The 12,782-nt window shown below is 41.0% G+C and overlaps 1 protein-coding gene across 21 annotated transcripts in view; it reads right to left on the bottom strand.

Moving 5' to 3' along the window:
• LOC147349347 (uncharacterized) overlaps nucleotides 1-12,782 on the bottom strand; it is a 690,773-nt gene that overhangs the window by 168,483 nt on the left and 509,508 nt on the right. For 5 of the 21 annotated variants that reach the window (XR_015150386.1, XR_015150385.1, XR_015150387.1 and 2 more), the window contains 2 exons: nucleotides 8,239-8,350; nucleotides 6,138-6,291 (listed from right to left, as the gene is read on the bottom strand). The exons of 13 other annotated variants lie outside the window; for them this stretch is intronic. Coding sequence is in view for 1 of the 8 variants with exons in the window: in XM_086365238.1 (XP_086221364.1) it covers nucleotides 6,138-6,291; nucleotides 8,239-8,350 (266 nt within the window). In the remaining 7 variants the exon portion in view is untranslated. The remainder of the gene's footprint in view (nucleotides 1-6,137; nucleotides 6,292-8,238; nucleotides 8,351-12,782) is intronic. 3 more of the 21 variants (XR_015150396.1, XR_015150407.1, XR_015150397.1) reach the window with 1 other exon arrangement.

Below are 12,782 nucleotides of genomic sequence, written 5' to 3'. Positions count from 1 at the left end.
CATAAATATTTTTTTTTAAGTTATGTCACACAAAAATCTGGCCTCTGTAACTTCAAAACATCAGTCCTAATTTTGTCTCTGAGGAAATAGTGAGGACAACTATCAGTCTTCCCTTGGTCTCCTTTGTCTAGGCTCAGCATCACACCTCTATCAGATACTCTCCATGGAACAGGCTTTAATTCCTCCTGAACTCGCCTCCCATTTCTGGTATCAGTTCAGTTCAGTTCAGTCGCTCAGTCGTGTCCGACTCTTTGCGACCCCATGAATCGCAGCAGGCCAGGCCTCCCTGTCCATCACCAACTCCCGGAGTTCACCCAGACTCACGTCCAACGAGTCAGTGATGCCATCCAGCCATCTCATCCTCTGTCGTCCCCTTCTCCTCCTGCCCCCAATTCCTCCCACCGTCAGAGTCTTTTCCCATGAGTCAACTCTTTGCATGAGGTGGCCAAAGTACTGGAGTTTCAGTTTTAGCATCATTCCTTCCAAAGAAATCCCAGGGCTGATCTCCTTCAGAATGGACTGGTTGGATCTCCTTGCAGTCCAAGGGACTCTCAAGAGTCTTCTCCAACACGACAGTTCAAAAGCATCAATTCTTCGATGCTCAGCCTTCTTCACAGTCCAACTCTCACATCCATACATGAACACAGGAAAAACCATAGCCTTGACTGGATGGACCTTTGTTGGCAAAGTAATGTCTCTGCTTTTGAATATGCTATCTAGGTTGGTCATAACTTTCCTTCCAAGGAATAAGCATCTTTTAATTTCATGGCTGCAGTCACCATCTGCAGTGATTTTGGAGCCCCCCCCCCCCCAAAAAAAAAGTCTGACACTGTTTCCACTGTTTCCGCATCTGTTTCCCATGAAGTGATGGGACTGGATGCCATGATCTTAGTTTTCTGAATGTTGAGCTTTAAGCCAACTTTTTCACTCTCCACTTTCACTTTCATCAAGAGGCTTTTTAGTTCCTCTTCACTTTCTGCCATCAGGGTGGTGTCATCTGCATATCTGAGGTTATTGATATTTCTCCTGGCAACGTTGATTCCAGCTTGTGTTTCTTCCAGTCCAGCGTTTCTCATGATGTACTCTGCATATAAGTTAAATAAGCAGGGTGACAATATACAGCCTTGACGAACTCCTTTTCCTATTTGGAACCAGTCTGTTGTTCCATGTCCAGTTCTAACTGTTGCTTCCTGACCTGCATACAAATTTCTCAAGAGGCAGATCAGGTGGTCTGGTATTCCCATCTCTTTCAGAACTTTCCACAGTTTATTGTGATCCACATAGTCAAAGGTTTTGGCATAGTCAATAAAGCAGAAATTGATGTTTTTCTGGAACTCTCTTGCTTTTTCCATGATCCAGCAGATGTTGGCAATTTGATCTCTGGTTCCTCTGCCTTTTCTAAAACCAGCTTGAACATTAGGAAGTTCACGGTTCATGTATTACTGAAGCCTGGCTTGGAGAATTTTGAGCATTACTTTACTAGCGTGTGAGATGAGTGCAATTGTGCGGTAGTTTGAGCATTCTTTGGCATTGCCTTTCTTTGGGATTGGAATGAAAACTGACCTTTTTCAGTCCTGTGGCCACTGCTGAGTTTTCCAAATTTGCTGGCATATTGAGTGCAGCACGTTCACGGCATCATTTTTCAGGGTTTGGAATAGCTCAATTGGAATTCCATCACTTCCACTAGCTTTGTTCGTAGTGATGCTTTCTAAGGCCCCCTTGACTTCACATTCCAGGATGTCTGGCTCTAGGTCAGTGATCACACCATCGTGATTATCTGGGTCATGAAAATCTTTTTTGTACAGTCCTTCTGTGTGTTCTTGCCATCTCTTCTTAATATCTTCTGCTTCTGTTAGGTCCATACCATTTCTGTCCTTTATCGAGCCCATCTTTGCATGAAATGTTCCCTTGGTACCTCTAATTTTCTTGAAGAGATCTCTAGTCTTTCCCATTCTGTTGTTGTCCTCTATTTCTTTGCATTGATCGCTAAAGAAGGCTTTCTTATCTCTTCTTGCTATTCTTTGGAACTCTGCATTCAGATGCTTATATCTTTCCTTTGCTCCTTTGCTTTTCGCTTCTCTTCTTTTCACAGCTATTTGTAAGGCCTCTCCAGACAGCCATTTTGCTTTTTTGCATTTCTTTTCCACAGGAATGGTCTTGATCCCTGTCTCCTGTACAATGTCACGAACCTCAGTCCATAGTTCATCAGGCACTCTATCTATCAGATCTAGTCCCTTAAATCTATTTCTCACTTCCACTGTATAATCATAAGGGATTTTATTTAGGTCATACCTGTATGGTCTAGTGGTTTTCCCTACTTTCTTCCATTTCAGTCTGAATTTGGCAATAAGGAGTTCATGGTCTGAGCCACAGTCAGCTCCTGGTCTTGTTTTTGCTGACTGTATAGAGCTTCTCCATCTTTGGCTGCAAAGAATATAATCAATCTGATTTTCCTGTTGACCATCTGGTGATGTCCATGTGTAGAGTCTTCTCTTGTGTTGTTGGAAGAGGGTGTTTGTTATGATCAGTGCATTTTCTTGGCAAAACTCTTTTAGTTTTTGCCCTGCTTCATTCCGTATTCCAAGGCCAACTTTGCCTGTTACTCCAGGTGTTTCTTGACTTCCTACTTTTGCATTCCAGTCCCCTATAATGAAAAGGACATCTTTTTTGGGTGTTAGTTCTAAAAGGTCTTGTAGGTCTTCATAGAACCATTCAACTTCAGCTTCTTCAGCATTACTGGTTGGGGCATAGACTTGGATTACTGTGATATTGAATGGTTTGCCTTGGAAACGAACAGAGCTCATTCTGTCATTTTTGAGATTGCATCCAAGTACCGCATTTCAGACTCTTTTGTTGACCATGATGGCCACTCCATTTCTTCTGAGGGATTCCTGCCCGCAGTAGTAGACATAATGGTCATCTGAGTTAAATTCACCCATTCCAGTCTGTTTCAGTTCGCTGATTCCTAGAATGTCGACATTCACTCTTGCCATCTCTTGTTTGACCACTTCCAATTTGCCTTGATTCATGGACCTGACATTCCAGGTTCCTATGCAATATTGCTCTTTATAGCATCGGACGTTGCTTCTACCACCAGTCACATCCACAGCTGGGTATTGTTTTTGCTTTGGCTCCATTCCTTCATTCTTCCTGGAGTTATTTCTCCACTGATCTCCAGTAGCATATTGGGCACCTACTGACCTGGGGAGTTCCTCTTTCAGTATCCTATCATTTTGCCTTTTCATACTGTTCATGGGGTTCTCAAGGCAAGAATACTGAAGTGGTTTGCCATTCCCTTCTCCAGTGGACCACATTCTGTCAGATCTCTCCACCATGACCCGCCCATCTTGGGTTACCCCACGGGCATGGCTTAGTTTCATTGAGTTAGACAAGGCTGTGGTCCTAGTGTGATTAGATTGACTAGTTTTCTGTGAGTATGGTTTGTGTGTCTGCCCTCTGATGCCTTCTTGCAACACCTACCATCTTACTTGGGTTTCTCTTACTTTGGGCGTGGGGTATATTTTCAAGGCTACTCCAGCAAAGCGCAGCCATTGCTCCTTACCTTGGACGAGGGGTATCTCCTCACCACCACCCTTCCTGATCTTCAACGTGGGACAGCTCCTCTAGGCCCTCCTGCGTCCGCACAGCCACGATCCTTTGACGTGGGGTTGGTCCTCCTAGCTGCTGCCCCTGGCCTCGGGCATGGGGTTGGTCCTCCTGGACGCCACCCCTGGCCTCGGGCGTGGGGTTGCTCCTCCCAGCTGCCACCCCTGACCTTGGATGCGGGGTAACTCCTCTCTCCACTGCCCCTGACCTCGGACGCGGGGTAGCTCCTCTTGGCCACCGCCCTTCAGGCATGGGGTCCTCCCGACTTCTGCCCCTGACCTCAGACATGGGGTAGCTCCTCTCGCGCATGCGCCGGTCATCGCAGCCGCCTGCGCTTAGTGCGCAGGTCGTTGCAGCCGCCTGCGCTTAGTAAGCAGCCTGAGTCTCTTCCCCAGGAGATTCTGTATCTGTAGGTGATTCTCAAGATCAGTGGGGTGAGCCTATTAGAGAATGTTTGACCAGCTAGATTACAGAGAAACTAACACTTTCTTTATTCAGAATATCGTAATTATGCCCAAGCCATTTTCCTATTTTTAGAAGGCAGGAGGAGAAGGGGACGACAGAGGATGAGGTGGCTGGGTGGCGTCACTAACTCGATGGACATGAGTCTGAGTGAACTCCGGGAGTTGGTGATGGACAGGGAGGCCTGGCGTGTTGTGATTTATGGGGTTGCAAAGAGTCGGACAAGACTGAGTGACTGAACTGAACTGAACACAAGACAAATTCATACTTTTATTGTTATTAAAATCCATAAAAATAATATTTACATCTTTCCCTAGATGTTCTTCCACAGATGTTTCTATTTAAAAAAAAAAATCAAAGATTAGGCACGTGCATTATTACTAAACTTAACTTTGTTGGCTCTAGCCACTGTCCCAAGATAGTATCTTTTTGAAATCAGATGCTACAGTATAATATATTTTCAATTTCTTATAGCATAAAATATACCATTTTAAAATTTGATAATCATGCATTTAATATTCTGATCTAAGTAGTTGGCAAAATATGTGAGCAGGACAAAGCCACAGAGACAGAATCTCTTGACACTTTGTAAAAACCTTTCTCCAAATTAATGGAGATACTATAATTTACATACTTAAGATTTAATCAGTCAGATTTTGTTTTTCTATTTTACCTGTAAATAATTACAGACAATTTGACAAATGTCTTGCTGGGGCTATTTTATATCTCTGGGTTTTATTTACCCCCAGCAATTTAATGGAAATTTAAAGTGTATCACGTCTCAGAAACAGGGTATTTGTGAGATAAGGTCAATTGGATGCTTCAAGTTTCTTAGAGGAGAAAGGACTATATATGTCTATGGTTATTAAGAATAACAAAATAATTTACTTTGGAGAGTCCTACTAATCTTTCTGTAACCATTATCATTTACTGGGGAAGTAACTACACTGGACAAGGAGACTAAGTTACTACAACTCTGAAACACTGTGATGAAAAGATTTTGAACTTAAGAGGTGTGTGTGTGTGTGTGTGTGTGTGTGTGTGTGTGTGTGTGTTAAGATCAAAGACATTCCATTTTCTTGTTAAAAAAAAAAAGACAGTAGGAAGCATCACTAACTTCATTTTCCCATTCATCTTTCACTTATCCTTTATACACACTTAGATCAATTATTGCTAGTATGTCTTCATGAAGGGGTAAAAACAGACACTTTTAGACAAGGACCTGATTTTCAGACTCAAGTGAATCATCTAGTTATAAAGACTGGGAAAGCGGGCCTTAGAGCAGAGAGCCCAACAGACCCTTTAGCTACTGGAGTGTACTCTAGATTTGAAGGTCGAAGTTCTTAAGTATTTTTCCTGGTCCACTTAACTGCATCATCTAAACTTGATAAAAATGACCTTACAATGGCAGTCATTTTCTTGAAAATATTAGGAAGTGCTGGAAAGCAACTGAGAATAGTAGGAAGGCCAGCATTTAATGGGCTGGACCATCATAAAGACTATTCATTGGTTAGGGGTGGTGGGGAGTGCTCTGCTGAACAGAATCTGAATCAATTACAAACAAACTCTCGCCTTCCAGGTCCAGGAGCCCAGAAACCCCTTCACACCGGAGTAAGGATGCCAGGGAAAATCAATAAGCTATTGAACTGGGTTCTCTTGGGGAGAACACAGTGTATTTTGTAATTTCAAAATAGCTCTTTTATTAGAGAGCTGAAGAGGGTATAGCAGACATTACATTATATGAAATATAAGCCAAGCAAGGTTCAGATCTGTTTTAAAATTAATAGAGCTTCAATCTTTTTTATTTTGCCAATAGATTGAGTTGTGATGCCTGCTAACTCTGTCTTCATTCTGATTTAGTAAGCATTTATTAAGAACAGTTTTATACTTCTCTAACTGCATCACCAAAGCCTCTCTCTGTCCCCTGGACATTAAATTAAATATAAAATAGATTGCACCACAGCTAAATAAATAGATCCTTAATTTTCTCAAGCAACATATACACACATGTATAAAATAAAATAAACGTTATAGCATTGGGCGTTGGGAGTAGAGAAAAGATGGCTCACATGTAGGTTTAGTTATCAAAATCCACAGCATATAGGCTGACAGCTTTTGAAATACATAAACTGTTTCTCTCTCTCCTGTTTCCATAGCAACAGAGTGCACAAAGCCTTCGTTTTTGCACATAGAAAAAAAATTGGGAATGGAGTCTGGAATTGTCTGAAACAAAAGAAAAATGTAGAAAATGGAAAATTAAGCATCTATCGTCCTCAAGACCTTCACACTTGCTCATGCCCCCTTCACATTTGTTATTTAAAATATCTATTTGAATACATGTTAGCATAGCTTTGAGGAGCTGGGTCAGGACCTAAAAGATTAGAGCATTACACCTCCCCTCTGCAAGTCGGAAGTCATTGCTGTCTTTGTTTTGGTCAATTTCATTATGACTCCCTCCTACAAGGCATTCTCACCAGAGTTTTGTTGACTAGCTTTTGTCTGTTCACCACACTTCAGATTAAGATTTATTTTCCCTTCTCCAGGGGATCTTCCGAAGCCAGGGATCAAACCCAGGTCTCCCACATTGCAGGCAGATTCTTTACCAGCTGAGCCACAAGGGAAGCCCAAGAATACTGGAGTGGGTAGCCTATCCCTTCTCCAGGGGATCTTCCCGACCCAGGAATTGAACCGGGGTCTCCTGCATTGCAGGTGGATTCTTTACCAACTGAGCTATGAGTGAAGCCCAAACAGAAGGAATAATAGAAAATAGATCTTAATCTGAAGTGTGGTGAACAGACAAAGATCTATTTTCTATTTACTCTTTCAGTTCATTCACTTTAAAGGGTCAATGACTATGCCCCAAAATTCAACAAATAATAGGAGATGTGACACAGCATTTAAAGAAGTGTCACAAAGCAAGGCATGGAGCCCAGCAAGCAGCCAAAACCTAAGGGGCCCCTCGCTGGGGACATCCCTGATAGGCAAGGGTTTAAAGGGCTGCATCGTGTATCTTACTTACTGCCCCATCATCTACATGTATCTGTTTTAAGGCTCCTTCATATCCATTCATAACCACTTTTTCTGAGTTTGCCTTAGATTTCACTTCCCATAGGGTGGTATCTTGGGGATGTATATACACAAAAGATTAACATACAGCCAATAAAATAAATATTTTACCAAAGTCTCGTTCCTTCAGCTACAAGGAAAAAAGTTCAGTAAGGAGTATCAGTGTTTTAAAAAATAAGCCAGAACTTGTTTTTTTTTTTTTTAAACCTTTAAAAAAAATTTTTTTTAATTGAAGGATAATTGCTTTACAGAATTTTGCTGTTTTCTGTCAAACCTCAACATGAGTCAGCCATAGGTATACATATACTCCCTCCCTTTTGAAACTCCCTCCCATCTGCCTCTCCATCCCACCCCTCTAGGTTGATACAGATCACCTGTTTGAGTTTCCTGAGCCATACAGCAAATTCCCATTGGCTATCTATATTACATATGGTAATATAAGTTTCCATGTTACTCTTTCCATACATCTCACCCTCTCCTCCCCTCTCCCCATGTCCATAAGTCTATTCTCTATGTCTATTTCTCCACTGTTGCCCTGTAAATAAATTCTTCAGTACCATTTTTCTAGATTCCATATATATGCGTTAGAATATGGTATATATCTTTCTCTTTCTGACTCACTTTACTCTGTATAATAGGTTCTAGGTTCATCCACCTCATTAGAACTGACTCAAATGTGTTCCTTTTTATGGCTGAGTATATTCCATTTAGTATATGTACCACAACTTCTTTATCCATTCATCTGTCGATGGACATCTAGGTTGCTTCCATGTTCTAGCTATTGTAAATAGTGCTTCAACGAACAATGGGATACATGTGTCTCTTTCAATTTTGGTTTCCTCAGGGTATATGCCTAAGAGTGGGATTGCTGGGTCATATGGTGGTTATGAAGGAAATAAAACTTAAAGAATCTCTTATAAGAAGCCCAGCTGAGATTAAGTGGAAATGAGCACTGCCCAGTTCCTAAAATCTCTTCTCTGTCTGGGGACCCCAAAAGCAATGCACTTCACAGATACCAAATAGCTGATAGTTACTTTGTAGTGACAAATTTGTGTCTGTGTTCTCCCTCGACACCGCTCAATGTCCAAAAGTCTCCACTGTTACCTGTTCAGCTGGGGACAAGTTCTGGACGGTTACTGAAAAGTAATTGAAACCAGGTATCTGAACTGTTTTTGCTTGAGTACTCCTGGAGCAAGAAGTGAATTGCCAATCTTTGCTTAGAGAAAAAAACAAAAACAAAAACAATGCATGTAACACCACAATCAGGAAATTTGATGAATACTATTGTGGTTCTTGGCACTCTGTACAGGGTTCTCACAGGGATTTTTTTCTGAATGCAGGACATGCCCTAAATATATAATGACATAATGAACTCGATTAGCTCAGATAAAGTCATTACTGTCTGTCTGTAAATAACAGACCTTTAAGAAGCATATGAATGAAACCATACTTAACCAACAGACTACAATGGTTCCTAAGGGGCTTTTTGGTTGGTTGAGAAAATAAATAAAACATGCTTTCTAAAATTTCCAAAGCATGTATTGACCTGCTAGACCACAAGGAAAATCACTGGGTTCAGAAAACTTGCTTTTAAACATAAACAAAGAAAGAAAGTAAACCCAAATACAAATCCTCTGTAACCAGCAGCTCTTGGAAAGGCAGCTTTAGAAGTTTTCAACTTTCACAACATGGAAGACATGTTACTTTTTGACTTGCTGAATGAATTTTTTTGCTGGAGATGGGAGAAATCTATAGTGGTCTGTCTTCAAATAGTCAATGCCTTCTCTGGCACTTCCTGCTATTCCTCTTGCCATGAGTTAACATGACCTGAGAAACAACTTCTTTTCCTTGCTAACCTCTTATTTTTAGATTCTTAAAATAATGTTTTATCTCTGCTACTAAAAGCAAGACCAAAGGACTTTTTTCTTGGGAGTCGACGCTGCCTCTAAACCCCAGCTACACACCTGGCCCTCGTGTTTTAAAGCACTTAGAAGAAGTGAGACTGAGGTCATAGCCCCGATTTTGTGGGAGTCTCTTAGACCAACTGTGGCTGCGGCAGTATCTTTTAACCCTGTGGCAGGCATATGGACCTGCTCCTGTGAGGATGGGATAAGTCTAAAATTCTCCCCACTTTCCTCTGGCCCAGACCCCACTTGTCATGGCTGACTCTCATTTTTGGCTGTATGAGAACCATTGTTCTTCTCTTTAGTCATCCTCTCCCTTTTTAAGCTTTCAAATCATACCTTTTAAAATCTCTTGTTTTTCTTTGTATTCTTTAGTGATTTTAAAACTATTCACCTCCACAGGCCCACATTGTTCTCTCCTTGTCATTACATGCCCCTTCCGTTCTCTTTTCCCACATTTTCGGTAACTTCTTTCACATTCTCAGTGAAGTGGCTCCAAAGCACTTGTGCTGAGAATCCAGAAGGTAACACTACACTCTGGGTTCATCTGCATGCGGGTCAAGTAGGAAATCCAAAATTTTGCTGTATGTTTCTCTCTGATTTTCAACACTGGATATACTATTCTCCAATAGGCTTCCTCAGCATTTTCTTTTCTTTCTTTATTCCTGTTTTAGTAGCTTCTCCTAAAGCAGTCCGTGAACTTCCTGAAGAAGCCGGCTGCTCCTAAAGTCTCTCACATGTTCTTCTAAGAAGCAATTCCCAAATGTGGTTCTTTTACTTGTACACCTGTTTTTGGCTGAATGCTTCTATGTGGGCCAGTGTTTAATATGACCCATACAATGCTTGTTTCTCCCTCTAGAAATACAACCCTATTTTCAAGAAAATATTTTACAGAAACCAAATACTGGAGCCTGCGTTGCTGAGGCTGGGGTGGTGGCTGGAAACAACTACCTGGTCTTGTAACAGCCTCACCAGCAAGGCTACTCAGCACCCATACTAAACCCTAGGTCTTCCAGAACAATGTTTTAAAAATGTTGCCGTGACCCATAAAATGACCATGGATGAGTCAAGTATGTTATTAGTCAAAGTGTAGGGTTACATAAACAATTCTACCAGTTGCTCCTCACTCACTCTTGCTGACACTGTTTTTAGCAGCTCTGATCGTGACACTCACCACTCATTCCATGGTGAGTAGCACAAGATGGCTTCCAAGGTACTGATCAATGAGATTCTTCTTACAAGCCTTGTATGGTTCATCAGCCACTGGTTGTCAGCTTTTAAGTTACTGCATTTGTATTCAACAAATGATATCTTAACGACCTGAAATACTGAATATCATTTCCAAATTGCCACTAGGAATTTATTGTTTTGGGAAAAGCTATCCTACTTAATTACAAAAATAATCATAATATCACCTCTTCACTAAATATTTTCTATGATGTCACTCTTTCTAAACTTAGTGAAAGGTCAAGAATATAGTGGTGAGAGGGAAACAGTATGTTAAAATCAAATCATCTATAGATACATTCATTTTCTGGATTTAGATTCTTATTCATTATTTTTCTTTATTAATTTTATCTTTAATTATCATACAGCAAAATTACTCCCGATGTAAAAGAAGTGTTACAAAATTTTAACATATGTATACATTTGCTCCGAGATGGTACTAGTAGTAAAGAACCTGCATGCCAATGCAGGGGAGGCAAGTTTGACCCCTGTGTCAGGAAAATTCCCTGGAAGAAGAAAAGGCAACCCATTCCAGTAATCCTGCCTAGTGAATCCCATGGACAGAGGAGCCTGGCAGGCTACATTCCACAGGGTCACAAAGAGTCAGACACCATTAAAGTGACACACCACACATATATTTGTGCAATCACCATCAGAGTCAGGATACAGAACAGCTCCATCATCCAAAAAAAAATTTCTCCATGTTGTATCTTTATTCACCTTCATTCCTGATGTAGAATTCTGAGTTGACAGTTGCTTTCTGCTAGCACTTTAAAGCTATTTTGGCAGTTCCTTCTCATTTCCAAGGTTTCTGATGAGAAATTCATCTTCATGTGAATACTGTTCCCCTCCAGGAAATCCACCATTTTACTTCGGTTGCATTCAAGACTGTATTCATCTTCTTTAGATTGCAACTGTTTGATTATGCCATGTATAAGCACAGATTTTTGGAGGTTTACACTGGGGTTTATGATTGATGTTTGTCATGTTCCCCCAAACGGGAGATATTTATCTTTAACCAAAAATGTGAACCTTTCACTCATTATTTATTCAACTATTGTTTAAAACATCACACTCTTTCCCCTCTTCTTCTAGGACTCTTCATGACACAAATATTAGGTCTTTTATATTATCCCATAGGTGTAAGGCTTGGCTTATATTTAAAGCTCTTTTTATTTCTACATCTCAGACTGGATAATTTTTATTAACCATTTAAGTTCACTCTTCAGATTTAAGTTAGTCTCCAATCTGCTATTGAGTCCATCCAGTGAGATTTTTATTTCATTTATTGTATTTCAGTTCTATAAATAACATTTGAGTATTGTACATATCTTATACTTTGCTGTGCTTAGTCACTCAGTTGTGTCCAACTCGTTGCAACCCCATGGACTGTAGACCACCAGGCTCTTCTGTCCATGGAGATTCTCCAGGCAAGAATACTGGAGTGGGTTGCCTATCCCTTCTCCAGGGGAACTTCCTGACCCAGGAATCCAACTGGGGCTTCTTGCATTGCAGGCAGATTCTTTACAAGCTGAGCTACTGAGGAAGCCCACTTCTTTGCTAAAACTTTCTATTTCTCCATTCATTTCAAGATTGTCTGTCATTATTTACTGAAGCACATATATATATATGGGAATACCAGATCACTTGACCTGCTTCTTGAGAAATCTGTATGCAGGTCAGGAAGCAAAAGTTAGAACTGGACATGGAACAACAAACTGGTTCCAAATCGGGAAAGGAGTACATCAAGGCTGTATATTGTCACCCTGCTTATTTAACTTATATGCAGAGTACATCATGAGAAAAACGCTGGGCTGGAGGAAGCACAAGCTGGAATCAAGATTGCCGGGAGAAATATCAATAACCTCAGATATGCAGATGACACCATCCTTATGGCAGAAAGTGAAGAAGAACTAAAGAGCCTCTTGATGAAAGGGAAAGAGGAGAGTGAAAAAGTTGGCTTAAAGCTCAACATTCAGAAAACTAAGATCATGGCATGCAGTCCCATCACTTCATGGCAAATAGATGGGAAAACAGTGGAAACAGTGACTAACTTCATTTTTCTGGGCTCCAAAATCATTGCAGATGGTGACTGCAGCCATGAAATTAAAAGACGCTTACTCCTTGGAAGGAAATTTATGACCAGTCTAGACAGCATATTAAAAAGCAGAGACATTACTTTGCCAACAAAAGTCTGTCTAGTCAAGACTATGGTTTTTCCAGTAGTCATGTATGGATGTGAGAGTTGGACTACAAAGAAAGCTGAGCGCCAAAGAATTGATGCTTTTGAGCTGTGGTGTTGGAGAAGACTCTTGAGAGTCCCTTGGACTGCAAGGAGATCCAACCAGTTCATCCTAAAGATCAGTCCTGGGTGTTCATTGGAAGGACTGATGTTGAAGCTGAAACTCCAGTACTTTCGCCACCTGATGCAAAGAGTTGACTCATTGGAAAAGACTCTGATGCTGGGAGGGATTGGGGGCAGAAGGAGAAGGGGACAACAGAGGATGAGACGGTTGG

This window comes from Bos grunniens, chromosome 21 (genome assembly GCF_055505025.1).
Source record: "Bos grunniens cultivar Pamir isolate PY7600 chromosome 21, Bosgru_T2T1.0, whole genome shotgun sequence".
Classification (NCBI taxonomy): Eukaryota; Metazoa; Chordata; class Mammalia; order Artiodactyla; family Bovidae; genus Bos; species Bos grunniens.
This window is presented reverse-complemented; position numbering and strand designations above follow the sequence as displayed.